Genomic DNA, 27253 nt, shown 5'->3' with positions numbered 1-27253 from the left:
CAATGAGCAAGCATTTTCTACTGTTGTCACTGTTAGGGAGATGGTCCTGATTAATGGCATGCAGTTTGGATGTACATAAATCTTATGTGGTTGAAATGGGCTGCAAGAGATCAGCAGTGCTGAGATGCAACAAAAAATGAAAGGTGAAACACTATTTATCAAAATGAAAAAATGCAGTTGTTTATAATTGGCCAAATATCATCAAAATGAGGTATGTATCCGCTGTACTTTAAAACATATCTAAACCCAAGAACATAAATGTAACACATTGTAGCTTACAATCTTTAGATGTGGTGGCTGCATTAGTTTTTAAGGCTTTTTCATTTGGTTATACTATCAGTAATGCACTTTTTGTCCTTGGGTGACCTTTTTCACTCACCGCGCTCTATCTTGTGTTGTCACCCAAGGACAGTACTGTAAACACCTCCCCTTCTTTTCTCTTCAATAAAACTTAACTCACAACCCTGGAAACAATGTAACAGATAAAAGTGCAGAACAGATAAAGAGGACAAGAATCTACCAGTTTACAGGATTTCTGACATGAGCAACAGGTATTTTTTTTATAAATAGATATCACAATTAGCTTTTAATGCTATTTTTAACAGACCAAAAGGGTGTAAATGGAAGGTATTTGTCAGGGTTTACCTAAATCTTATGCATTAAATCTGAGATAAATGGGGAGCTCCCTCTAGTGATTACAAATCTCTATATCTAATACAAATCAAAAATATTCCTATATTGTATGTGTCTACAAATATGTACAGATGCCTGCTTTGGTCCATGTATAAATAAAAATCGGACAGAGCTTACTATCTTTTATAATCAGTTTGTTTGTAAAGCAAACAAATCATTGCATCCCTTTTGTTTAAAGTACCTAGAATGTGTTCAGTTGTAAGTTCTACAATATGTACATAAATCTGGCCAACTCAATCATACAGCACCCCAGCACCTTTTTGTTTAGAAATTTAATTAACACCCAACACTTATTTTATGTATGAAGCTGTTCAATCCAAGAGCCACTATAGTACATCAGTACCTGTGTAGTAACCATGCACAGAAATAAAAAGATCCCATTATAAAACATTACAATGATTAGAATAGGCTGCAAGCCCTTCCTGAGGCTCTTGACATCACAGCGCGACCCTCCGCGTCTATTAAGTCTTATTATGTTTTCAGTTTAGCTAGCAAAATCAGGACATACTGGTGGGTGATTCATTAACAGACAACTACACTCTGCAACAAAATAACAAGAACTGCTTTTGGCAGAACCAAGGATGGAGAACACAGGAGCAGTTCTGCAAGTTTACTTCTGCTGATCGGCTTTTATTGAGGTCACCTTAACTCAACACTTCATACAACTTCAGAACACGGTCGTTCTAGTTAGAAAACTTTTATCAGAAGTACAATATAAATAAGGTGAGGTTCAAGTTTTATTCATGGTTTGTCAATGATGGAATTGTTAGGCCTTTTTCAGATTTTGGGGTTGCTAACTACTGCCGTTAGCTGCTCCCAGCCTCTGTACCAGTTAACACTGTGGTTGTTGTATCAACCATGGTTCAACCTCAACCACACCACTCACCTCTCAATCACCAGTCTCTGTGACTTTCAGGTGAGTGCAGTTGAGGTTGCAGTTAAATGTTTTCAGGAAGTTGTTGGAGTTTCTCAGGCCTCCAGAATCAACCGCAACCACTTTCAAACTGCTGTAACTTGCGGTTAAAGGCGGTTGCATTGAAGTCAATGGAAGCAACTGGCTGCCTGAGGCTGGCCAGAAGCAACCTATTGCATTCAGTAACCACAGCTGCAATACACTGCAACCACACCACAACCGCATGCATCTGCCTGCACAAAGAGATGCCCAATCATTATTATTTAATTGAATGGGAGAGGTGAGTAGAGCCACAGGTCCAAAATTATTCAAAGAGTTGTTTTTTTAAGAACAGCGTGGGGAGCATAATGGCAGAAGATATGGAATAAGTGGAATCTGTGCTTTGGGTACAGAAACAGGTTCACTTAAATGGGGACCTCCCCAAATACAAATACTTACCTGCCATTTGCTTCCCAGCTGATCCAGTGAAAGAAAGGTGATGTGAAAGCTTCACCAGAATCAAAGCTTATATATGGCTATGGACTTACCTGTTAAGGTTGCGGTTGGCCCAGTGTGCCTAAGAAGTCAAGAGGTCTTGCATACTTTGAAGAAGACTTTTCATTGCCGCTGCCTTGGAGGAGACGCTACATGTAGCCTCTACCCACAGCAGCCACATGGAGAATGAATGGGGTTGGAAAAGAACAGTTTAGTGCCAGTTACTGCCACACACTGTCAAATCTGCAATTGCTGGTTCTTTAAGAACCAATACTGTGGTGCAAGCAGCTCCCTTGCGCCTGCTGCAGGTCTGAACCTTTTTTCATGGAATATAAATTATTAATTTACTGTTTGACCAAGAAAAACTGGATGTGAGCTACTTCTGGGTTTCCAGTAAAACAATTAGAGCTTACAGGTTGTATATCTACTTCTACCATCAACATCCACCATCCACATTAATAAATGTTCTTTCTACTCATATGCTTACTAAACAAGCATCAATCTAATTTGAGCATTGATTAGATCTACCAACCATGTACTGAAAGGGTGTTCTTGGCTAGAAATAAAGTGTGATTAGAACAGTAAGATGTTTATGTATATCATAGTTTGGTAAACCCAATGAACATTGTTACAATTATGGCTAGTTTTGGAAAAAAAAACATGGGTCTTGCTTCACCAACAGTATCGCTGACACTTTCAACAGAAGAATTACGATGGCAATTTTCAGGAGATCAGATGTGAAAAAAACATTGGATTTGCTAATCTTGGTATTTACTCTGGATAAATAAGGACGGGAAGTTGGGGGCAATGGTAATTAAACTTTCATGGTGGGGATCTGCTTTGATTAGAACTAAATCTACCCAAAGAATACTTCAGCTAAATAGGTTTGTGTTATTTTTCTGTTTGTTTTATTTTTAATATAGTTCTTAGCTTCTCGTGGATGTGTGTATGTACTCCTGTGCCATCCCCAAGTGGACATGCTTTACCATTTAGACATGGCTTGCAGTCACTGATATATGCAGGGGATATATAGAAATATATTTAAAATCTGTGATATTAGCAGAGGAAAGTCTTTCAGAAATGTATTGCTTGGGGGCTTTCTAAATTGTAAATAAATGTAAAGTTGTTAAATGCTAAGAGCTGAAAAGAAAGCTGATGCAAGAAAATGTGAAAAGTTGTGGTTTTATAAACCAGTGTTTCTCAACCAGTATTCCATAAAAAACTAGGGTTCTTCTAAGGAATTTGCGCCTCTCTGGTCAGTTTTAAGTGACACCAATGATCTTTTTGGCTATCTGTAGTGATGATATTCTTCCCAATCGCCACCAATGTAAGAAAAATTCTTCACAATGACCACCACACTAATGTACTGTGAGCTGTGGATATAGTAATATCAGGAGTTGCTGGATAACCTGAACTTTTTTTCATTGGTTTCTCTATGGTAAAAAGGTCCAGAAAGGCTGTCATAAACCATGTTTTTTAGAAACACCCACTGTTCTCCATGCCCAACAATAAATGGAGGCACCGTGGTACACTTTGAGATACTTTCTTAAGACCACAGAAATCAGCCATGAATAGACTACTTGGTTTTAGTTAGTCCAATAATGTAGTGGTGACAATTATTACTGATGAACCAAATAGGCATCGTTCTTAGAGAAAAGAAACATCTTTTATGGATTCATTTAAAGCTGAACCCTTTAGAAAAAGAATTTGAGGTTTCTGACCTTTTATTCATAAAGGTTAATGTATGTAACCAACAACATACTTAGCGTGTTTGGCATTTCAATACAATTTATTCTTAACAATTGTAATAATAAAAGGTGCAAATTAAGTCAAATGTGTTGTCATTTAAATTGAAATACTGGACACAGACTGCCCCTTACATGAATAGCAGCATTGATTCTTTGCACAAGGTCTTATCACTGCAGTGTATTATCTTCTGGTGTTACCTGTCCCTAAACAGGACAATATACAAATCATGCACTTTTGTGTTTTCAGTTTTGCCAGTCTGACAACATTGGTGTAGCAACTATCCTACAGGGTATCCTCCAGTACAGAAATTAAAAAAGCAGCCTTGATTGCATACAGGCCATACACCAGCCAACTTTACTTTCTATTATCTGTTTTCTGATAATATGAAAAACCTGATTGTGCTGCTGGATCAACATTTCCAAAATACTGTATATTCATTGCAAGATCATTGCTTATGTCCTATATAAAAGCTTAACAGAATTCTTATAGGTTTTTCACATTTACCAGTACCATAAAAATGTCCCTTAGAATGCTGAGTATAATTGGTGGTAGGAAGGAAGGATTAGCTAGAGGACATTGCATTGGCTTAGGAAGTATATTTACCTACAATAGGATTGGTTAATGAAAGGAATTATCCTCTTGCATGGATGTTTCACTTAGCTCAGTAAATGAGGTGAAGCTCTGCTGACAATCATGTGCAAGGAAAAATCTTTTCAGAAGCCCCAAGTCCCCACGTCCCATGTCCGAGAGACATCAGAGGATTGTCAATGGAAACACTATTTTGTGATCATTTCCAGTGAGAGATGAATGAAGGAGTGCCCTTCTCTATAGAACTGAACAGTGAATGTTCATGTCGGTCTTCTGGGAACCATTGTACATGTCATTTTCACTAACTGCCCCAGGTGAGAATCTTCTGTTGTGTGCACATAGCTTTAGATTTCCTTGCATCTAATTAGGGCGTTTTTGCAAAGTAAACCAAAGCATTCACTAATCTAAGCAAATAATTCCTTTGGTTGTGGCATCCCTTTTGGATCAGCCCCAAGCAATATATTCCGCTAATCTAAGTTCTTTATAATCTACATAAATCAGATTTCACAGAATAGTCCTTGAAATCTGGATTTTGTCAAAAGCAAAGTATTCTGTCCTGTACAGATGTCCAATAGAAGTCAGATGACTGTTGTTGGAAATGATCTTTTGTGGTCGTTTCCGGCAACAGATGAATGAATGGATGCTTTAAACCGTTCAATGAAGAGGGTAAGACAAGGGAGTGGCACTTAGCTTTGCTCTCCTGCATTTGTCTGATTGAGTTGCATTCCCCAGAAACAATTTTACAACAAATTTTACAAAACTACCAGTAAAAGACTAAAGTGCCAACGATAGGTACTAGATCAATTCTGCTCAATTTGCCAAAAAGAAAAGTATATAAATCTCAAAGTGATGTAAACTCGCAGGGCATTCTGCCTATTCTGCAATGACTTCTAAATGTAATGTGAAATTCTTTAATCTTACTGGTTGCCTAGCAATACATTTTTACATTCCTCTATCAAACAGACAAGGACATCCTGGTTGGGGTGATGCCTATTTGTTCTCAACCACAATCACACTAAGATTGTTATTAAAAATGACTTTGCCATCCCTTATAGAGCTGCACCGAGAACTCTTCAGCTCCTCTATGATCTCCTCTCTAAGGTCGGCTGGGGCATTATTCTTAAAATTACAGGTTTCTGTTAAGAAATCCAGGAGCAGCTCCCCATTCCTGTCTCCTTCCACAAAACATTCCGAGATGTCCATATCAGACTGCAGGTCGTAACTCTGGTATTTGGCCTCAATTGAAGTCAACATGTCCGCAATGTCTCCTGCTGTGATGTAAAGGCACATATCATTCAGAGGCAAGCGGGATCCGTATTTTTTCCACAGTGTAGACCACCCGCTGTTTCCTGTTAGCAAAAGCAAAGCCGAATATTTTACAGTCATATGTGGATACAAGAAATACAGCAGATAAATGCATGAAAGGCCAATCTATCCATAACTTGTATTTCTGTGGATGGGTTAACTGCTCCCTCGCTAAAATTGAGATATCACTGGATAAAATGGTGGTGACCTAAATGCAAATTAAAACTCCTTCAACTTTACTTATCCTTACACAATTCTTTTTACCCCCCTATATTCCTAAATAAACACCACACAACACCACTGCTTGGATTGAATGGCAGCCTTAACAGCCATTTAATATTAGTGTTAAACCTTCTAATATCTTAACAAAAAATGTCCAAAACATAAACAGCACATAACCTAAATAACAAAAATAACCAACAATCCCTTGTTAATTCATCCTTAATTGCAGAAACACTTTTCAATTGCTCATTAAAAAGTGTTTCTAAGCCAAAATGCAAAGAAGTAGGAAAATGCAGCGTACCAGTCCTTAGCCATGGTGGTTGCATTAATTTCCTTTTTCCTTTTTTATTATAATGGTATTTCTGAGACTCTTCCTGTAATATGGTGTCAATGCTCACGCAGAATACTGCACATATGGAGGAAGATCAGGAATTATGTTGGGACAGCAGTTAAATTGTACATAAGTGGCACACCCTTCTCTTTCCTGGAGGTTCTGCTATGAAGGAGCTAAACCCCACCTTTACCAAGATAGTCACCCCAACTCAAAATAAAACACAATAAAGAATGGTAAGCCAATAATGTAAGAAAGATCAGCTGCAGGGGGACCCTAGGCACTACTGAAAATGAGTGCCTCCTCATCTACCCCTTTTGGGGCATATTTTCCAAAATTCAGTCCCTATTTAACCTTACCTTCAAAGTGAACCTCTAACCCCAAACCTGAGCCTGGATTCAACTTTGTGCCATATCCATTGTGCCATGTGTTTACATATGTTACACTAGACTATTCATCAGGACTGGACTGCAAATGCCCTGCAATGGTCAAACAAAAGTATATGTTCTTTTTAAAACATAGCACACCACAATCCATTGTAATACACTGAAGCTAAGCTGTCCTTGTCACAGGCAAGGGTCCCCTAACCCCACTGGATACATTCATTGCAATCAAATGCAAACCTTTTAAAGCAAAACTTGCAAAGCTCATACTTTGGGTACATCAATTTCCCATAAAAAACAAGAATGCTTTGCTCATGTCTTACCAGATACAAGGATTATAAGGAGTTTCCCTTCTGTGGAAAGCAGGCTGGTGAAGAATTTTAGAGTAGCGGGAATATCCTTCACATAGTACAGCATCTGTTAAGGCACAAAATAATTTTTAAAAAGGAACTGAAATCAGTTCTATCACATACAAAAAACACTGCAAATCAGAAAGCCCACTCAGTATATTTAAATTATTATTATACAGTATTGCTGATATATTATGCTGCCCTTTACAAAGTCCATAGTCATGTTACTAACTGTCCCTCAAAGGGGGTCACAATCTAATACCCCTACCATAGTCATATGTCTTTAATACAGTCTAAGATTACAACCCAAATTTATCCTAATTTTTTGGCAGCTGACAATACACATAATTTCTGTAAATTTTGAGCTTAGGTCTATGGCCTTCCACCTTCTAAGATTCCCTGTTGGCCAATGAGACAGCCCATCATAGTAAAGAGCTAACAGAGAGTTTCTGGTGGTCGGCCAGTGGAGAACCAGGCTTGACTTGTACAGGCAAAGCCACAATTGCACATAACATAAGCTGTCTGTACTAGATAATCATTTTGATATACACTTCTCACTGCAGGCAATCTTTACTTTTTTATATTACATGCTCAACTTTGTAACAGATTTTCTTTAGGAATCCTTGCCTTTGAAATGGCAGATTCAGAAACAAGGAGTCCAATGCCCCAGGATCCAGGTAACAAAAGAGTTTTTTAAAGCATAGTGACCTTGAGTAGAATAATAAATTACAAACTACATTTTTAAAAAATATATATATGAGCCCATACCAATCTATTGTGAACACCCAGTTGGGTGCCTTCATGCCAGCCTTGGCTCCTAAAGTTCATATATGCTGGTTGTCATTAATATTGATTGCTGCTGGGCCATTTAATTTTTATTTACCTATCTGTTATTTGTTTGTTTTGACTTGAGAGACACTTCTCAGGGATCTAGTTTACAGTTAACATAGCACCAACCTGAATCATATGAATGAAATCATACTTTGTATCCAGATTCTCCCCTTTCACTTGAACCTCAAACTCTGTAGAAGTCTTTTTGTTCCAGTGGAAGGTTATATGGTCCAGGCCCGGTGTCTTGGCCACTCGTTCTGCAGACACAAGACAGAATTCAATCAAGATCATCTCCATAATGAACTTTGAAATGAATTAAGTAATTTTTGCCATTTTTATGGTTGCTGGCTATGTGCTATAAGTGCAGATAGCAGACTCACCTTTGTAACTCAATATCTGTTCAGGGCTGGGCTCAACAATATGGTTATTAATGGAGACGTCGGGATATCTGGCATGAATCTTGGAGAGCATCTGCAAGTCTATTTCACCTAAAAAAAAACAGATTTTGTTGTATTATGTAATGTGTTTCATGTTTTGTAGGAGTTAAAGTAAACCTAAATCTTGACAGTGAACTTCTACTGTTTGCTCCCCTTGATTTGCTCAATGTAACATCAATGGTGTCTTGTATTATCTGATAAATGCAAAAACTATCTGTTGATAAATCTAGTGAATTCCTAGTGTCTAGCTGATGAGCTGTCTAAATCCATCCCTGACTGCCACATTCTGGTAAAGGGAGATGAATGCTGATTCACATACAAATACTTTTTCAGCTGGTGGATTAGGGTGGTGGCAGGTCAAAATTAAGGTAAGACCAGGCACTTTAATGTGCCTAAGACATGCGGTCAGTGCCTGTTTGTATTTCAAAGTGTTTAAAATGTTATTGTAATATCTATGAAAATACAGCTGATGTTACCTGAGCCGCTTCCTACTCCGAGGACGTTGATTACTTTTTTGCCATCACCTATGCTGAGAAAGAAATAGGAACAGTAAGTATCATAGACACAAACCAACATTGGAGAAAAAAGTTTGACAAACAATGAAGCAAATGCCAAACATCTGCCATGGGTATTCACCCAAGATCCCATGATATGCAATAAGCAATCTTGGCAACTTGTCCAGGTTTATTCAATGTAAACCTTTAAGACAGCAATGTCTAAAACTCCCAACAAAACTAAACCTACCCAACAAGCATGCTTAGTCCAAAGCCAACTATGTCACACTTTCAGCAAACTCACTGTAGGTACACATGGCAAACAGAAGAGAAGTCCACATACATAAATAGAACAGGTGGTCTTACTGCTGCTGTAAGGCTGGGGTGTCTTTATTTCTGGTCTTTGACTGTAAATCTTATTTATTTCCCTCCCACACACCTTAATACCCTCCTAAAATTCATGCTTAACTCTATTTTGCAGCAGTAAGTGAATGACAAGTCCTTGTGAATACAAGAATAGGCATTCAAATTAAATTGTGTGAAACACAATTACTTATATTCAGTAAATTGCCAATCTCAATTAGTTGATATGCAACTAACACCCTACAAATGTGTTTGGTAAACTGTTAAAACAACAAAAACTCTTCCATTGGTAAACAGATTAACAAAATACAAGGAGAGGCAGGAAAAAGAATAAGGAAACAGATGAAATGCCAAAGAATTGTTGAATGCTGTTTATATCTACATTTCTACTCGAATTGTTTGATGAGAAGTAAATTTGGCCATTCACAAGCAATGTCATGAATATTGCGTAGACATTGGGTTCACCTGGCAATGGAAGGGGTATTAGAGAGCTACACCCTCAAACCAAAAACCCCAAACTCAAAATACAGAATATTCCTCCATTTCTGCTTGGCCTGCAAGACGATATTTGGCAACCTCAGATCTCCTCATCATAGGAAGTAATCTGCAGGGACATTCTAAAATAATATTCTTTTTTGGGCAAGAGTGGACCGTTGAGGTCTAGGTGTATGGGTAATAGAACAATGTGTTGCAGGCCAGGTTTCCACTTTTTTGGTCATTGACCACATGATTTCCTATGAACTCTTTTCTAATTATAACAATGGCACATAGTCCTTTTTTTACTGGCCAGAATGTAAACTTGGTGCCCATGGAACCCTATCCACTACCTAATGTATATTGGCTAAAACTACCAATTGGTGAGATTTGTAGTGAGCATACAGATGCACTTTTAGGGTTTTGAAAGGTCCAGGTATACAGAGGCACTGTGCAGGATGTTAATGATGGCAGGCAGAAGAATGTGAGCTTGGTTTAAAGGGTGTGGATAATAGCTATAAACATTTATTTTATCATATTTAATTCATACCCCCCTCAACTCTTACATTTGCAGTCATTGCTGCCACGCTCCTCTTCCAATGTCTACTCTCCCCCTTCCTCTTCCCTGCTGGAGCCATAAAACCCCCCTACCCTTTCCCACTATGCCATACCTATCCAGCACCCCACCCATCTCTTCAATGCAACCCCTTCTTGTCTTCACATCACCCAACTGCTTTTCTCACTATAGCTACCCTCCCTATTACATCAATCATGTTAAGGGTGACCACCTACTAAATACACAACTGCTTTAAAAATATCGGTCAGGAGCTTACACTGCACACACTGAAAACTGCTAGCCCTATTTGGGGTGATTGTCTGATTTTAGGCCCACTGTGACCTTGGCCAAAGCTGCTTGTGCGAAAAACATCCTTAATGGTGGAGCCCTTTAATCACCCCCTTAGTAGGCCCAAATGCTCCCTATCCCTACTTCATAGGCACAACATGCAGGTATGTACAGAATTCTTTTGAATGATCATTCATTAGCCAGGCCTTGCATGCATAGCGACCTACACCTGTATGCATGACCACACGTATGATTTTTGGCCCTTGAGGCACATGGTAAAACAGGTTCACAGAACTGTGGTTCAGTGGTTAGCACTATGGCCTTTGCAGTACTGGGTCCCAGGTTATAATCTCAGTCAAGACACTATCTGCATAGAATTTTCAGGGTCTCCCTGTGTTTGCGAGGGTTTCCTCCCACATTCCAAAAACATAGTTTAATTGGCTTCCTCACAAAATTGACCGTAGACTGTATTAATGACATAATACTTTGACTAATAGACATTAGATTGTGAGCTCCTTTGAGAGACAGCTAGTGACATGACTATGGACTTTGTAAAGCGCTACGTAATATGTTGGTATATAAACATTGTGTAATAATAATATGAAAAATGATTAATGTGCAGGTATGTTTAGATTTCTTTCACGAGAGGTCACAACTAAAGGAAAGAAACAGCAGGTAAGTCTTATAAGTAGGGTACAGTACCTGGACACAATGTTGGCTAGTTTGGTCTCTATGAAGTGCTGCATGCATTGGTGCTCTGTAGAATTCTGAAGGAAAAGGCGAAACGATTCTACGTATCGGCTGTTGTCAGACATCAGGCTCCTCATCTCGGGCTCCATGTTTTCTTCCTCTGCAGCAAGGAGAAATGAAAAGCTTCTTGTGTTTGTCTTGGCCTCAGCTGCTGGCCCTGTATGAGGAAGCACAGGATTTCAGCACTCTGTCGGGGAGATATTAGCTGTGTACGACACAGAGCCAGCTTATCGACACATCTCAGCCACTGGTGTGCTAATATGTTTCTGTGTGATTCCTTCAATCAGATTTCCTGCTGAATTATTATTTCAGTGATACACCACAGAATGAGAACTGCAGGCAGCAAAAATGCCTGAGCTTCAAGGGAATGTAAAGGGGATCTGTACTTTTTAATTTATTATATATTAATTTAGGGATGGCCTGTTTTCAGTAAATTAAGTATGCAGTAATCTGTTTATAGTACAAAATAAAAGAAAACGGATTTACAACAGTATACCCATAGAGGAAAAACTTCCAGAAAAGCAGGGAGTTGTGTGACACAATAATATTCATAAAATATCCAAAATGTTTTTTAATGAGTAATAAAATCAGGACCTAATATGGCAGTAACATAATAGTAAAACAAGAACAAATACAACAGAATATAAAAACCAACACAAAATGTAAAACACCATAACAGATTCAACTAAGATGGGGTCAGCATCTTGGTGATACTAATACTCAGGTGATATTTGGAAATCCAACGCGTTTCACAGGACGAGCCTGCTTATTTAGGGGAAATATCACATATCAGTCCAAAAACCTGCCCTGATGTTTTCGTGTTGCAATTTAGTAACACTTAGAGGTCCCTATCCCACCCTGTGCTTAAATAAGGAAAGAAAAAGCAGAAATTGAATGTACAAATGTCAGATAGTAATCATCTGAGACAAACAGTCATGCTCTGTTACCACCATTGCAGATTTATGAACAATCAAGGAATTTGAAATGACTACAGTCCACTCCTATGGAGGAGAGCACAGCAGGGTTCCCTTGCTCAACCTCCCCTTCCCACAAAACAAAGGGGCAGTGTGTGTACAGTACCCGTTCAATCATCTCTCACTGGAAACAATTTTGAAAGATCATTTCGAGCAACAATTCTCTAATGTCCATTGGAAGTCTTTTCTGGGCAGGGTCCTCTCATCCTCCTGTGTCACTGTCCGTATCTGTCTGTCATTTGAAACCCCTATTTAATGTACAGTACAGCGTTGTGTAATAAGTTGGTGCTATATAAATCCTGTTTATTAATATTATTAATGATAATAATAATAAAAATAATAAAGACTCAAATAAAAAAGTCTTTATGGGGCTTTAGCATATGAGCACTGCAGTACAAATTTATTGGCTCCTTGTCCAGCTTCTCCCTCCCCTGCTATGATCTCCGCAACACAGAGACTACAAGAGGCTGATACCATGTTTCCCCAATGATAAGCCATCCCCATCAAATAAGCCACCCAGATTTTTGCCCAAAACGTTAAAATAAGCCACCCCCCGCAAATAAGACACCCACCGATACCTGCACCTGCCCGAATCACCCATTCGGGTGCTACGGTGGGTAACTGTGTGCCTCTGTGTGACTCCGTCCGTGCTGGCTGCAGTGCAGAGCAAAACAAAAAGGGACTACAAAGGCCTGCCCACGTGCCCGCACCTCCGCGCCAGGAAGGACAAGCAAGCTGCTGATCCCTGCCCTAATGGAGTCTGTTACCCGGCTGTAGAACCCAAAAAAAGTGAGTCAGTGAACAGAAGGGGACAATGAATGCACATGAGTGATCAGAAGGGGACAATGAATGGCACATGAGTGATCAGAAGGGGACAATGAATGGCACATGAGTGATCAGAAGGGGACAATAAGCACATGAGTGATCAGAAGGGGACAATGAATGGCACATGAGTGATCAGAAGGGGACAATGAATGGCACATGAGTGATCAGAAGGGGACAATAAATGGCACAGAGTGATCAGAAGGGGACAATGAATGGCACATGAGTGATCAGAAGGGGACAATAAATGGCACATGAATCAGAAGCATATTTTGGCGTTTCAAAAAATATAAGACAGTGCCTTATCATCAGGGAAACAGGGTACCAAGTAAAATTGAGAAGGTGAGCGATGGAACCTCCCATATACTAATGGCATAGGTTTGCTTTAAAATAACATAAATGTTAGTTGATAAATGCAGTGTGATATGTTGGCGCTATATAAATACAGTGAACTAATATTAATATTAATAATTACTGATGACAATATATTGTATACTACAACTGCATCTGCTATAGTAAAAATGTATATAATAAATAGCCTGGGGGAGGTCATGGGTGCTCAGTGATTGGTGGGGATTGCTGGTGAAAAAAATCTATGGAATGCTGAGAATTTTATTTGTTTATGCTGAGCTGCAAATTTAGTAAATATGCATTCCGATTAGTCCAAGAATTTCACAATCCACAAATCCTGATCACAATCACAAATCTACGATTTACCGAAAATGCTGACATTCATTACATTTGACATTTCTCCATAATTTAATAATCCTTACTCAATAGTCCTGGTAAAATGTATGAGAGCTCTAAGGCTTGGTCTACATTGTTATGCTGTGGTAACAAGTGCATAAGGGTCATTTCACATCTGTGGTGAGCCACAGAGGTCCTCCATAGGCCCAGCCAGGAGAGTTTAGGTCCGTTACATTGCACATAGCTGGAGCAGATTGCTTTTAGCTACGCGGTTGTGCCCTAACGTTCTGTTGCATGGCCAGAGCTATAAGCAAATCTTGTTGCCCTCAATACAATTTCCCCATTCCGACCACAAAGCAACTTTACCAACTAAGCCTTCCAGCATCCTCTAAAACAGTTAAACAAGAGGTCCTGTGTAGAAGTAAGAAGATAGCGGAAGGCTGACACTTAGATCTCATGTTGCATTACATTTGTGGAATTCTAAGAAATAATGCAGCTGCTCATATCTATCCTGTTAAGGCTCTCTATTACGCAACCAACAGATTCCCAGCTTCCCGGTCAACATCCGCTGAACAAGTGACATTACAACGCTCAGGAACAGCAGACCCTCTGGGATACCCAGGTGTTCTAAAGAGGTTTCAATCTCCACCATCCAAAGAGGATCATCCAAATACCATTACCAACTCTATTATCTCCAGATATGAAGACACTGCCCCTGGCACCCTTCCTCCTTCTCCACCAAGATTTCCATCCACATCTATGATATCCCTGGACGCATCTGATATTGCGTCTCACCCCCTGAAGAAGCCTCATGACGAAACGTGTCAGGGCCGAGACCTATTTACCTCTGTGTCACCAGATGACTATACAGAGACTAGACACCCTAACGTGCTGTTTATGTTTTAGTCGAGCTTCGTCTAGCTTGCAAATTTTGCCCTTAATAAATATCTTACTGTTTGCTACAAACCTCTCTTTTCTGGTTCCTTACTGCTCACACTTAGTAGGAGCTGGAACTAGTTTTACACCTTCTTTAATTGGAATTGCTAGCACTTTGTTATCATACATACAACTCGTTCCTATCCCAATACCTCTCCAAGCCATGTCACTTTCTATTTTTTTATCTATTTTATCACACAGCGCTGTACATTGATATTTCTAAAGCATCAACATATGATGCAGTGATGTACAATTAAAAGGGCTAGCAGATGACAAACCTGAATACATACCAAATACAATACCAAATACAAAGTGACCCTGGAGGACCCAACCCAACCAAGAATAAAGTCTAAGAGGATACTATGTAAACGTTCGCATTGTTCTGTTTTGCACCATCCTAAGAAAAGGCCTTTGGGCAGAATTCTGTAATACATGTCGGAGCTGTTACTGACTCCAGGGAGAGTCATGTCATGTACAGAAGAATATGATCCATATATGCAGCACATGACCAGGTGCAGGATATCGCAGTACTATGTGGGGTTCTGGCACCTATGTGCTGTGGGTTCCTGTGCTTGACAATATATATCATATTTCCTGTACAATGTTCAGAAGTAAGCAGAACTGTACTCACCGGATTGGGAAGTTGTGAAGTTGCAGGAAGCTGGCCTGAAATGACATGAATGAGGAGTTGCAGAGTCAGCTCTCCTATACCCGCCTACACATTCCTCTACAGCCATGTGAGCAGGAAGCCATAATGAGATGATTATTGTCAGTGCACACTATGTGTATAATACTTGTAAGGGAACAATACGGCTGCACCACACACTCAATTCATTCAACCTTTCACAAAAGAACTCTTTACACAGAAAGCATACAATAATATTTACTCAAAGAGTATGTCAGGCCAAATATACTTTTAGATTTGGATTTCTGCTATTGTCTAGAGATCCTTTGTAGAACATTACCTGTCCTCATGACAATAGTATCACCAGAAAAAGTGAAATTTTGCAATACATCTAGGAACAACAACTTTGCAGGGGTTCTAACTGCCCCATACACTGCTAAAGGATGGGGAAAAGCATTTTATTTCTGTATGGGTTTCTGTTGCAGCGCTCTCCCTACCTGTCTGGTAAAACATTGTCAGCAGGAGGGAATGTAGGAGGAAATCCCTGAGAGCCCTAGATCACATTAATAATAGGACAGGGGTTCTATTGTATCCCCACTATTTTCTTACATCAAGACAAAATAGTATATTATATGATATGACTGTGCAATCACAGACTTTTTGGCAGGAAAGTAAGGTGAACTTAACATGGAACACAAAATCACTATCCCATTTATATTTAGGCAGGTGTGCTCCACCCCAGCATGCAACTTCTAGCTCCCTCTAATGCCCCCTAGCAGTATCCCCTAGCTTCCTTCATAACCCCCTGTAGTACCCCCTAGCTTTATTCATAACCCCCTGCAGTGCCCCCTAGCTTCCTTCATAACCCCCTGTTGTATGTTTTTTATTTACTCATTTTCAGCTTTAATTTTATTGATAGTTGCTTTGTAATATTTTTGTTTTATATACAGTATATATATATATATATATATATATATATAATTAGCATATATATATGCCAATAATGAACTCTTGGGCTTGTACCAACCTTTACTTTGCACTATCCTTTACATGATGTTGTATACATTTGTACTAATAATGTCTTCCTTGTACATAAACATGCTGGCTTGTAGACTTGTTGCATTGCAATTTTTTTATGTCTGCATATCAGGGTTTTTAAATAATATCAGCCTTTGATTGCTTGGCATTCATCCAGTGTCTATGACAAGCGTTCACCCCTTGACCTGTATCACACAGCCAGAAAGGTATTATCTACACAAATACACTCAGGACAATCATTATTCAGACTCCGGCACACCTTATTCCTCTGCTGTACATGGAAGCTGTGATTCTGTAATTACATATAGATTGGACACTCTGTTTGATCAAGAGAGATAGACACCACTAATAAAGCTTTGTGCAGGAAGTGAATTAATTACTATGGGAGGACTTAATTAACATTGATTAAATCACTGAAGAGCTTTTAGCTAATATTTTTGGTAATGGGCGTTTGTCACTCATTTGTAGAGTGTCAATTCATCTCATCATTACCTGCCTTTTATCAGCTGTTTAAAGTTGTTACACTCGCTGCCTATTTATAGGACTATGCATGATGTAGTGGGGAAAATAACAGTTGCATGTTAAATAGGAGTATAACTTAGATATATATCAATAACCACAAATAGATAGATTGATAGATCAGCGTGGGCAAATGTTTAATTTTTGGGGGGAAAAGGCCACCCACATGGTGGAGTTAGTAGCATGCATTATGGGGTATCTGTGGATATGGCTTATCTCCAGCTCAGCTGCACACCTTCTGATGATCTTTGCACTGACTACTAGTTCCTTTATCCTGAGCATCCAACATTATTCATGCCATTCTAACCTTGTGCACTACTTGTATTTACACTTTGATGTCACATATCATCAGTACAAAAATGTAAAGCAATGTCATCTAAAACCCAAATATAGTGTAGAACAGCAACTAACCATCACCACTTTGTATCCCCACTTTACAATGATCTCATAACAATGACACTCACAAGTAGCAAGTATTAGGATGCCCTTTTCTTTCTGATGACATGCCCATCAGAGTAACCCATTTTCCAGTTGTGTAGATAATGCCTTCAGCTGCCCCCTTTCCATTGGTGTTCCAACACCATCAATAGGACTGTCACTGCCATACTCTGGATAGCACCAAGATCTGCATGGGTGGATACTGGATAGCACCAAATCTGCATGGGTGGACACTTTATAGCACCAAGATCTGAATGTTGGCAATGGATAGCACCAAAGCTGCATGGGTGGACACTGGATAGCACCAAGATTTGCATGGTGGACACTTTATAGCACCAAGATCTGCATGGGTGGACACTGGATAGCACCAAGATTTGCATGGTGGACACTTTATAGCACCAGGATCTGCATGGGTGGACACTGGATAGCACTAAATGTTTTACCACTTGCTAGACACTTAATGACATAGCCCTTTACTCTGCTGACTTTAGTTGTAGAGACCAATTTACCCTTAGGACAGCTTTACAACTATAAAGCAGTGATTCAGCTGTGTCAATAGCAATATTACTTTTATCTTGTTTTATTGTTGTGGTTTGGGTCCTCAAGCCAGCACTGTTGTGCCCACTGATTTATATAGAATTTGCTTGTTGCTATAGTTGAATAGCTGTGTATGGGGAATACTTATTCAATGTAAACTAATAATCTTAAGAAGAGCATTCCAGAACATAGCTACAAACTGAAAACCCAGCAAGGAGAAACTGAACATCAGCGGCGACCTCCTGATCCTGCATCCACCTTTTCCTTTCATGGAGGAACAAACTTAAAAATTTCTTCTTTAGGGAAAAAGTTTTAAAAAATTATCGCAAATGTTTGCGGACATTTCTAGCCTTTTACTTTTGTTCTGCTTCTTAAAAATGAAGCCATGCTGCCTTCTGTAAAATGTCTGACTGCTTCTGAACTCACTGAAACGTTTCTTTTCTCATTTTGCTTTTTTGGTGGCTTAAATTGTATAAATTAGATGGCTAAATGCCAGGAAACAAATTTTAAAAAGCGCAGATGTTTTTTTGTGAATGTTGCCGCTTTGGGGAGAAAATTAAAACCATGATTGCAATAGGTTTGGAATGGTGTTAATATTCAAGCAGCATTATTATGTTGTTTTGGGGAGCTTGTATCATTTCCCATATCAGAGGCTCCCAATATTCTTCAAGTTGCCACTATTTGCCTCCTATTTAGACTTTCATTGAGGAGACAGTAGGAAAAGGTAGGAACCCATGTCCGGTTTAGGTTAAAAAAAAAGGCTGGAACAATAAAAGAAAGGTAAGTCAACAAGATGGTCAAATGAAGAGTTATTCCTAAATTCTGATTATGTCATATTTGGAACGCTTATATATTTAAAGGTGTGGATTTTAAAAAGAGTTCTGGGAGCAGGGCACCAAGGGACAGCTTCCAAGGACTCAAGGTCACAGCGCACATTAGGGGTTGATTTTATAAAGAAATTTAGGCTGGTCACATAGTAAAGTCTTCTTCCTAGGGATATATCACTTAGCGTAGTAAATGAGTTGAATCTCTGCTGACTTTCACCATCCAATCATGTGCAAAGAAAATCCTTCTTTTTTTCTTTACAAAGTAAATTTTCATCACATTTATTCACTTTTAATTAAGCTAAGTGAATTGTCCCTTTGCAAGGTGATTCTTCACATCAATAAGTGAAAGTCGTCATGTCTTCTAGTAATCAACCCTAGGTGTCCCTGGAGGAACTCAGAGATCACGTGAGGCTCCCAGGAACACTGGAGGCAATCTAGGTCATGGAGATCAGTGCGGGCACTTGGGGTTAAAAGAGTTACTCAGGGTCATATAGGTCACAGGAGAAAGTGACTAAGGCATTTAATGTCACAGGTTCACCTGATGCATTGCTACATCTTTAAATGCCCAGAACAATCAATATAGCTGCCTCCTAACTGGCTGTGGGAGCATGACTTTGGGCAACACCAATAACTATGTTCAGCCAAGGGCACTAGAAGGTGACTAGTCACAGGAACAGGAAATGGCACACATTGGGCCTGATTTATAAAAGCTCTCCAAGGCTGGAGAAGATACACTTTCATCAGTGAATCTGGGTAATTCAGTAAACCTGGAATAGAAATGGTCCAGGATTGAAAATATATGCAAACAATTAGGAAATTACCTTTATTAAGTCCATTCCAGGTTTGCTGGATCAACCAATGTAGAATTCAGAGTCTGACCTTGTATTAGCTTCTTGTATTGCTGAGACTGGTGGATGGAATGAGAAAGATTGCCCATTGGTCTGTTGGTCGTCCTTTACTTACCAATCAAAATCTGAAAGTAGGAGGCCACCAAGCCATATAAAAATATGTTGTATTTTCATAGGGTCATTTTACATATCATAGAGTCTCCTTTTTATGTTGTGCATTGTTATGTACAATTTTTTACGCAAAAATTACAAAAATTGCTCTCACATCTTATTAAAGGGCCTTCTTCAGAAGAGTTATCATATCTGATGTTATTTCATGTTTTAATCCTGGCATGCCTACATTTTCAAAGCGTTTACACAAAAGGCTTCCTAGACCTGAGGACGACTACAGCAAATGCTCACATGTCCGTATGATACTTGCAAATACCATAACAGACACTGAAGTAATTCCCGATAACCTTTTCGGAATAAACCAGCACCACTTTATTTAGACTTCAGGATAACAACGCAGAATATCAATGACCCGGCCCCCGGTTTCTCCTCCATGAAAACCTTGTTTAATCACTTGGCTCCTTTGAATAAACACTTCTTACAAGCTGAACAGCCTTCTCTTTCACCGCAAATTCTTTTCATGTTGCAGGAACTCGTCCAAATGCAATTTTGTTTCAATTCAAAAAAAAAAAAGAAAAAAGAGAAGTAGAGCCTGCCTCTTTTAGATAATGTATTCGGGTTTTTCTACAGCTTGAAAATAAAGAAACATTTTAATTTACAATAAAATCACACTTATATTCATCCCTATGAACGATCTCATGTTGCAGTCGGTTGGATAAGCTAGCATGTTACTTCTTCTTTTGGAAAACTAATCAAAATAAACTATTTTCAAAATGAATGAGCGCCGTTGCTTGCTTGTATCAGCTTGTTGTCGGCAATCCGTTCTTAGGAATATGAATAGTAGAATAGGGAAAAATAAAATATTATAAATATTTTATGGTATGGAAGAGAAAAGGAACCCCTGGCAAAGGCAGCCGGCTTATGAAGAGAGAGCGAGAGATAGAAAGGCTAAAACTATTTTTAAAGTGGTTCACTGCTCACCAAGATCATGAACTATGGAGGTTTGCAAGAGAGGAAACGATTGTAAAGGTAACACCTGTCTCCCAGATCTATTCAATAGCTTTCTGAATAATCAGAATGCTTTCCAAAGAGGGTCCTGCAAGAATCATCTAATGATTGTATATGGCAGCTCATGGTGCATTGTATGCCGAAAGGTGACATCAACCTTTTTCAACCTCATGGGGGAACTCTTGAAATAACTTTCAGGTCTTCAGGAACCCCTTCTATATCTATTATATCTACAGCTCACAGTATATTAGTGTGGTGGTCAGGAGGAAGAAGGCCTCAAAAAGATCATAGGTGTCACTTAAAGTGACCTGAGAGGTACAAATTGCGCATTGCTCATAGAACCCCTAGCAACCTCTGTAGGAATCCTATGGTTCTACGGAAACTCTGGTTGACAAACACTGGTGTAGATGGTAGCTGATGATAATGATGAAGGTTTGTGAGGTCATCAGCCATATTTTGATTTAGTTTGGAGAAGTCTTTCCACTGGCAGAATATTGCTATTCATCTACGAGGCATGGCCGAGTTTGTAGAAACTGGATTGGATCCAACGAACATTTGCCCAAAATTCGATTAAATTTCAAGAATGCCTCTTACATTGCTGGCTAGTAGGAATAATGTGACCCTTACAGAGGTGTCAGTTAAGCTGACCAGATAGACACAAATTGCTCATTGCACAAGGAACCCCTAGCAACCTCTGGTTGAGAAAAACTGCCGTGATGATAGACCTAATATTTCTTATCTTTGCAACAAAAGCATCCCCAACCCTGACAAGCACCAGCCAATGAATCCATTCTCTGCTATGTATCCTATCAACAGCGACCATTTATATTTTCCTAAGATTGCATCAAACGTAGTTGTTGAACTTTGAAGAACATTTGTCAATCACAAAATTAATTGGGAACACATTTTTCTTTTTCTTCAGAGCTTTTTGTGGTAGTGGGGAATAGCTGAGAGTGCTGTTAGACCGACACCTGGAATATGTCTTTTTGCATGTTTAAGGCTTTGTGATCAATCAACATTTTAATTGCAAAAGAGACAGGCAAAACTTACCTGCATAATCACTATCTTCTAGTAAAAGAATGCTGGACTGAATGACATCTCAGCATAGCTAATAAAGGTAGCCAAATGTAAGGACCAGGAAGAGAAGCAGAAGAAGTCGGTAGCACCCTGGACAGGTAAGGTTACTCACTTACAGAACAGAAATCATCTGTTCCATCTTCAAATAAGAACCTTCCTTGTTTTTTTATGTTAGGATTTAGTTTAGCTTTAACAAACCTGTTCTAGTCTAGTTTTTGCTATAAATCTCCTTTACCACTACAAGCCTTGAAGAAGAGGTAATGAACCCCTGAAACAAGTCAGGCATTTCTGTGATTTTACTTTTTTAACACAATGAATAGGAAATGATTGGACCAACAAGAATCCTGGGGTACTTTCTGGTCTTTCTGTTGTTGCTATTTCAGCCACTGCTGACTTCCAGAAACTTTTTCAGATCCACCAGCTTCTAGGTAGCTGTTTTTTAAGACTGAGAACATTTTATCTTTTGTTTCTGTAAATGGTAGAGTGTTTCTGCACAGAGCGAAGGCTCCATAAACAGACATAAAATATCTTTAAATTATTAACTGGTATTTATATAGCACCAACATATTCATAGTCATATGTCATTACCACAGTCTGAGGACAATTATGGGGTAAAACAATTACCCTAACTGCATGTTTTTTGGAGGAAACCAGAGTACCTGGAGGAAACCCACACAAACATGGGTAGAACCTGCAAACTCCATGCAGATAGTGTCCTGGCCGAGATTTAAACCTTGGATCTAGCGCTGCAAAGGCCAGAGTGCTAACCTCTGAGCAACCATGATGCCCAAGAGGAGACTCTGAAAACTAAAATCCGATGGACTGCAACATGCATCAAAATATTATTTTTCCTCAGAGCTCACTTCTCAACCATCTTTCTATCGATTTTCTATCTCTGTGAGACTTTATTGATTGGATATATGAATTTTAAGGTTTGCACATCTCTTGTGCCCATTATAAGGGGTTATCACCATCCTTGTGCTGAGGTCCTAAGTTTGCACACTGGCTTTGGCCATCATAAGGGGCTCCTACTATCTCTGTACTCACCTGGTCTTCACACTTGGTGTGGCCATTATAAGAGGCGCCTACCATACCTGTGTGGAATTCCTGGCTCACTACATTTTTCTTTTTGTTCTTATGAAGAATGTACAATGGGAACACATCAAGGTGAGCAAAAACATTTTAAAAACTTCTATTTAGGCAGGAGTATCAAATATAAAACCAGGGGACCAGAACACAGCTGTTTTCTGAGATCCACCTGGAGCTAAATAACATTTTCAAAGGTACAAACTTTGTTTTAGCATAAATTGAACTGTATTTCCTGCTAATTAATATTTCAGTAATAGCAATGATACCTGCTTCCAGATAAGACAGCCTTATTCCAGGTATTCAGCCCAGCAATGCACTGTGTGTGCAGCTGGTGCCACCTGCTGGTCATAATAGATATTTTCTCTAATATTGATTTTGTAATATTAATATACTGTATTTATATAGCGCCAACATATTACACAGCGCTGTACAATAAATTGGGGTTGCAAATGACAGACAGATAAAGACAATGACACAGGAGGAGGAGAGGACCCCAGAAAACATTTGTAACATCCATAAATATGTGTTATACTGTTATTAAATTGTATATTAACCCAAGAACAAAAAATGTAACATGTAGCAGCTCACCAGTTCTTAGATACGGTGGCTGCATTAGTTCTTGTTTTTCTGAAGATGGGTAGGTGAGGTTGAAAAGATGGGTTTTGAGTGAACGTTAAATGAGCAGAAAGTAGGAGCAAGCCAAATAGGAGGAGGAAGACTTTTCCAGAGAATTGGGGCAGAAATTCTTGGAGCCATGCGTGTGATGAGGTTATGAATGAGGAAGTCATTAGTAGGTCATCGGAGGAGTGAAGAGAGCGGGTGGAGGAATATTTTTCTATCAGATCAGAAAGATAAGTGGGACAAGAACTGTGGAGGGATTTGAAGGCAAAGCACAGGAGCTTAAATTTGAATCTCATGAGAAATGGAAGCCAATGAAGAGAATTACAAAGAGATGAAGCAGAAGAGGAGCGGTGGGAAGGATGGATAAGTCTGGCTGCAGCATTCATAATAGATTGTAGAGGAGACAATCGGGTTAGTGGAATACAGGTTCACAATCAAAAATCCGGCCATCGATAATTTGGTTCCTTGAGTTTCTCGGCATGAATTTTGAATCGCACTTTGAATACACGAACTGCAGTACACTCTTTGGCCACTAATGTTTTGCTGGCGCTGTTCTGCAGAAACAGCTGTTAGGTCTTTCTTGCTTCACTAAATACACGCTGAGAGGTCCGTGCTTCCTGGAACTGTGCCAGATGTCTGTGCCAGGTGTGTGAAAGTGTGTATAAAAAAAAATCCAGAATTTTCAAACATCTAGCACTCCTCAGGTGTCGAGGTTGCCAGATTTTTGATTGTCAAGCTGTACCAGAGAGGAGGATGTTACAGTAGTCGAGACAAGAGATGATAAGAGCATGTACAAGGAGTTTGGTGGTCTCAGGGGACAGGTAGGGGCAGATTTTGGAGATGTTGCGTGGATGAAAGTAACAGGACCTGGAAATGTTCTGAATATAGGGGGTAATCAGAATCAAAGGTGACACCAAGACAATGTGCCTAGGGAGATTTGGAATGTGAGGGGGATGATTCATCCATGTTGAGTTTGGCTGACAGACGGCATGAAACCAGAGAACACCTTCCTCCTTCCCTTCCTGAAGATAGAAGGGAGGTGGACCTGTATATTAAACATATGAAATGGGAGTACATACAATACTCGTTTCCATAAACTATTTTTATGATTATTATTTTTCTATTACAGAACATTATTAATATTTGTAGCAAACATAATAATAAATTGAGTGTAGAAGATGGGGTGACCAAAACAAGTTCCATCTTCGGTCTCTCCTATTTGTAGCTCTAGTAGTGTTTTATTGCATGGCACAAAGGTAGAGTTGTGACACTAGAGAAATAATTGTGGTCTTGGAGAATTGAAATCACATTTTTCTTTTTTAGTATCTGCCTATTACAAGATGATTGTATATTTTGTATTGATCTCCATCTGTTGCTGATTAATTTATAATGCGACAGACTGAATACAACATCTGTGCCGGGTGCAGATATACAGAAGGTTATAAGATGCTTTTGGTATTACTGTCTCATTCACAATTCTAAAGGTCTTTCCCTGACTATGAGGGTTGTTAGTGAAGCTCTTGCCCTGGGTGGCATAGAAAGGGGGCAGGAGTTGGGTCCTATGGCATCATCAGCTGGTTGGGGAGGTAAATATTGAGTGGTTATGTTACATAGTCAGCTCTCCTTCCTTGGTAGTTGTCAGCCATTGTCCCATCCAACCAGATTTCATGGGCTACAATACTGACATTAAAAGGCTCATTAGGTGATTTATTTGATGAAGTTATCTGTGCCATACGTTTAGGAATACAGTATATTCATAAAGCAGGAAATGTGACATTCAGCACACATTGCAGAATTATTCTTTATTTTTGATAGCCGATCCCAGCCACCCCTGTGCAGCCCCGTATTGTGATCACTGCAGTTTAACCTCTGCCTCTGTGCCATGTGGTTGAGTCCAGCTGTGGTTGGCACTTTCCATCCTCTGTCAGCTGAGATTGAAGGCGGTTGTATTGCACTCACCAACAGCTGCCTGCACAAAGTGGTTCCCTGCTAGACCCATTCAGACTAATAGGAGCAGTTGGTAGAGCTGTTGAACTGCGGCAGACCCCTGCTATCACCTGCAGATCTGAAATTAGTCTTACGGCTATAATTAAAACAAGGAATCTGATATTCCCTCAGACATTCCCTGGTGGTAATCTTCCAGGTCCATGTGTTTCAGTGGCAATAATTGATTCCCACCAGGAAATGTTTGAGGGAATGTCAAGATTCCCTGTTTTTAAATAGAACTCTGCTTGTGTTTTCAGGGTGCAAAAGAAAAAGCTGAAACACATTTCAGATCGTCTGCTGAATAAATAGTATTAGTGACACCATGGGCTTTATTGATAAATGATTCTCCTGTCAATTCTTCTGAAATTCCCTGACAGTCAAATCTCTCCACACTTCTTATTTCAGTTCCTAATAAACCAATGGCTCATTCTGCCACCTAGTGGCCAATCGTAAAAGTGCACAGCTGTCACAATTCAGTACAAAATGCTATACACAGTGGTATCTTGGTCATTAATAACTTCCGGATCCTTGGACTTATACCAAACAGGACTTATGCCAAACAAATTTTTCCCATAAGAAATAAAAGGAAAATGAATAATCCGTTCCCATGAAGAAAAAATCCTATTGTTATTGGCATATTATACATTGATGGGGCTGTATGAAATATTTTTATTAACACTGCTTAATACTAAAATACATAAATACAAAAGCAATTAGATGAAATAAATGAAAATTTAACCTCACTTTACCTTGCTTACTAAGTGCCTACTAGGATGGTGCTGAGAAGGGAGGAGGAGGAGATGTTATGTAATTCACAGAGAGTTATAGCGCGGGTTGTTCACTGAATGGTAGTAACTGGGGTACTGACACTCGTGGGCAGTCGTGGCTTTGGCTCGAGACAATAAATAAGAGTAGCGCGGGGTGTTTTGACTCATTTTTACCCATACAAGTTCTAGCACAAAGGTTGTATACCAAGCAAACTTTTTCGTCTCCCAACAGGACTTATACCAAGTTGGACTTATTCCAAAGGAGACTTATACCGAGGTACCACTGTATATATAAATGAAATCTTGGCGAATTGACCGAGGAATCATTTATAACCAGAGCTCCGGGAGCCAGGTTTACAGGCATTGTGCTTCCACAAATATATTTGCTGATTTTTGCTTTTAGCAATCATAGAGTTAGCAAGGCAGGGTCTGAGAGGGTGCCCAGTAAACATGTGTTATTTGTATGTATTACTTTTTTATATCAGTAGGTAATTATTATTCAACATACAACATTCAGACAGAAGTTAGTTCTTTGAACCTGTACATGAATAGAAGCCGGGGAGAAATTATAATAGCAAAATAAAGGTTTGTTTATCTTGTATTCCCCATTACCTATTAATAACCATTGCTTTCCACTAATAATTGAGTTATTAACCACATGGCCATTTACAGCTATTTAATAGCCACAGCCAACAAGTACAAAAAAACGACAAATAGTTCTGTATGGATTCACAGCCCCTTCTATTTATGTATTGTGTACACTGTTGCATCAAATCTGACTTCTCTGGGCAAAGGATAAACTCTCAGAGGCTTGGATTGTGAAGGGGCAATTAGGGTATATGTTTGCTGGCATTTAATTAAAGCTTTCCATGCTATCCATGTATATGCAACAGGCATGAGCAAATAATTCCAAAAGGACTGGCTCAACTCTGACTCTATCTATATTATTATTACTATTATTATTAATAATAAAAAAACAGTATTATTATAGCACCAACATATTACGCAGTGCTGTAATATAAATGTGTGAACACACAGAATGTGTGGATTTCTGCATACTCTGATGGATGCTCCATCTGCTGGTCACAAATGCATTTTATATACTATTTATTTTGCAGTTGAATAATATTTAGAAATAGTTC

General features: G+C 39.1%; 1 protein-coding gene across 1 annotated transcript; it reads right to left on the bottom strand.

The window, feature by feature from the left end:
- Window positions 1–3786: 3786 nt before the first annotated feature.
- Window positions 3787–15307, bottom strand: HNMT (histamine N-methyltransferase). Its single transcript, XM_072418114.1, has 7 exons — window positions 15252–15307; window positions 11154–11358; window positions 8753–8805; window positions 8220–8327; window positions 7966–8096; window positions 6982–7075; window positions 3787–5766 (listed from the first exon to the last, which is right to left on the bottom strand). Exons 2-7 carry the CDS (start codon window positions 11288–11290, stop codon window positions 5408–5410), a joined length of 882 nt encoding a protein of 293 aa, XP_072274215.1. The 5' UTR covers window positions 11291–11358; window positions 15252–15307; the 3' UTR covers window positions 3787–5407.
- Between the last annotated feature and the right edge of the window lie 11946 nt (window positions 15308–27253).

The sequence above is a fragment of the Pyxicephalus adspersus genome, chromosome 7, assembly GCF_032062135.1.
Source record: "Pyxicephalus adspersus chromosome 7, UCB_Pads_2.0, whole genome shotgun sequence".
In the NCBI taxonomy this organism is placed as follows: Eukaryota; Metazoa; Chordata; class Amphibia; order Anura; family Pyxicephalidae; genus Pyxicephalus; species Pyxicephalus adspersus.
This window is presented reverse-complemented; position numbering and strand designations above follow the sequence as displayed.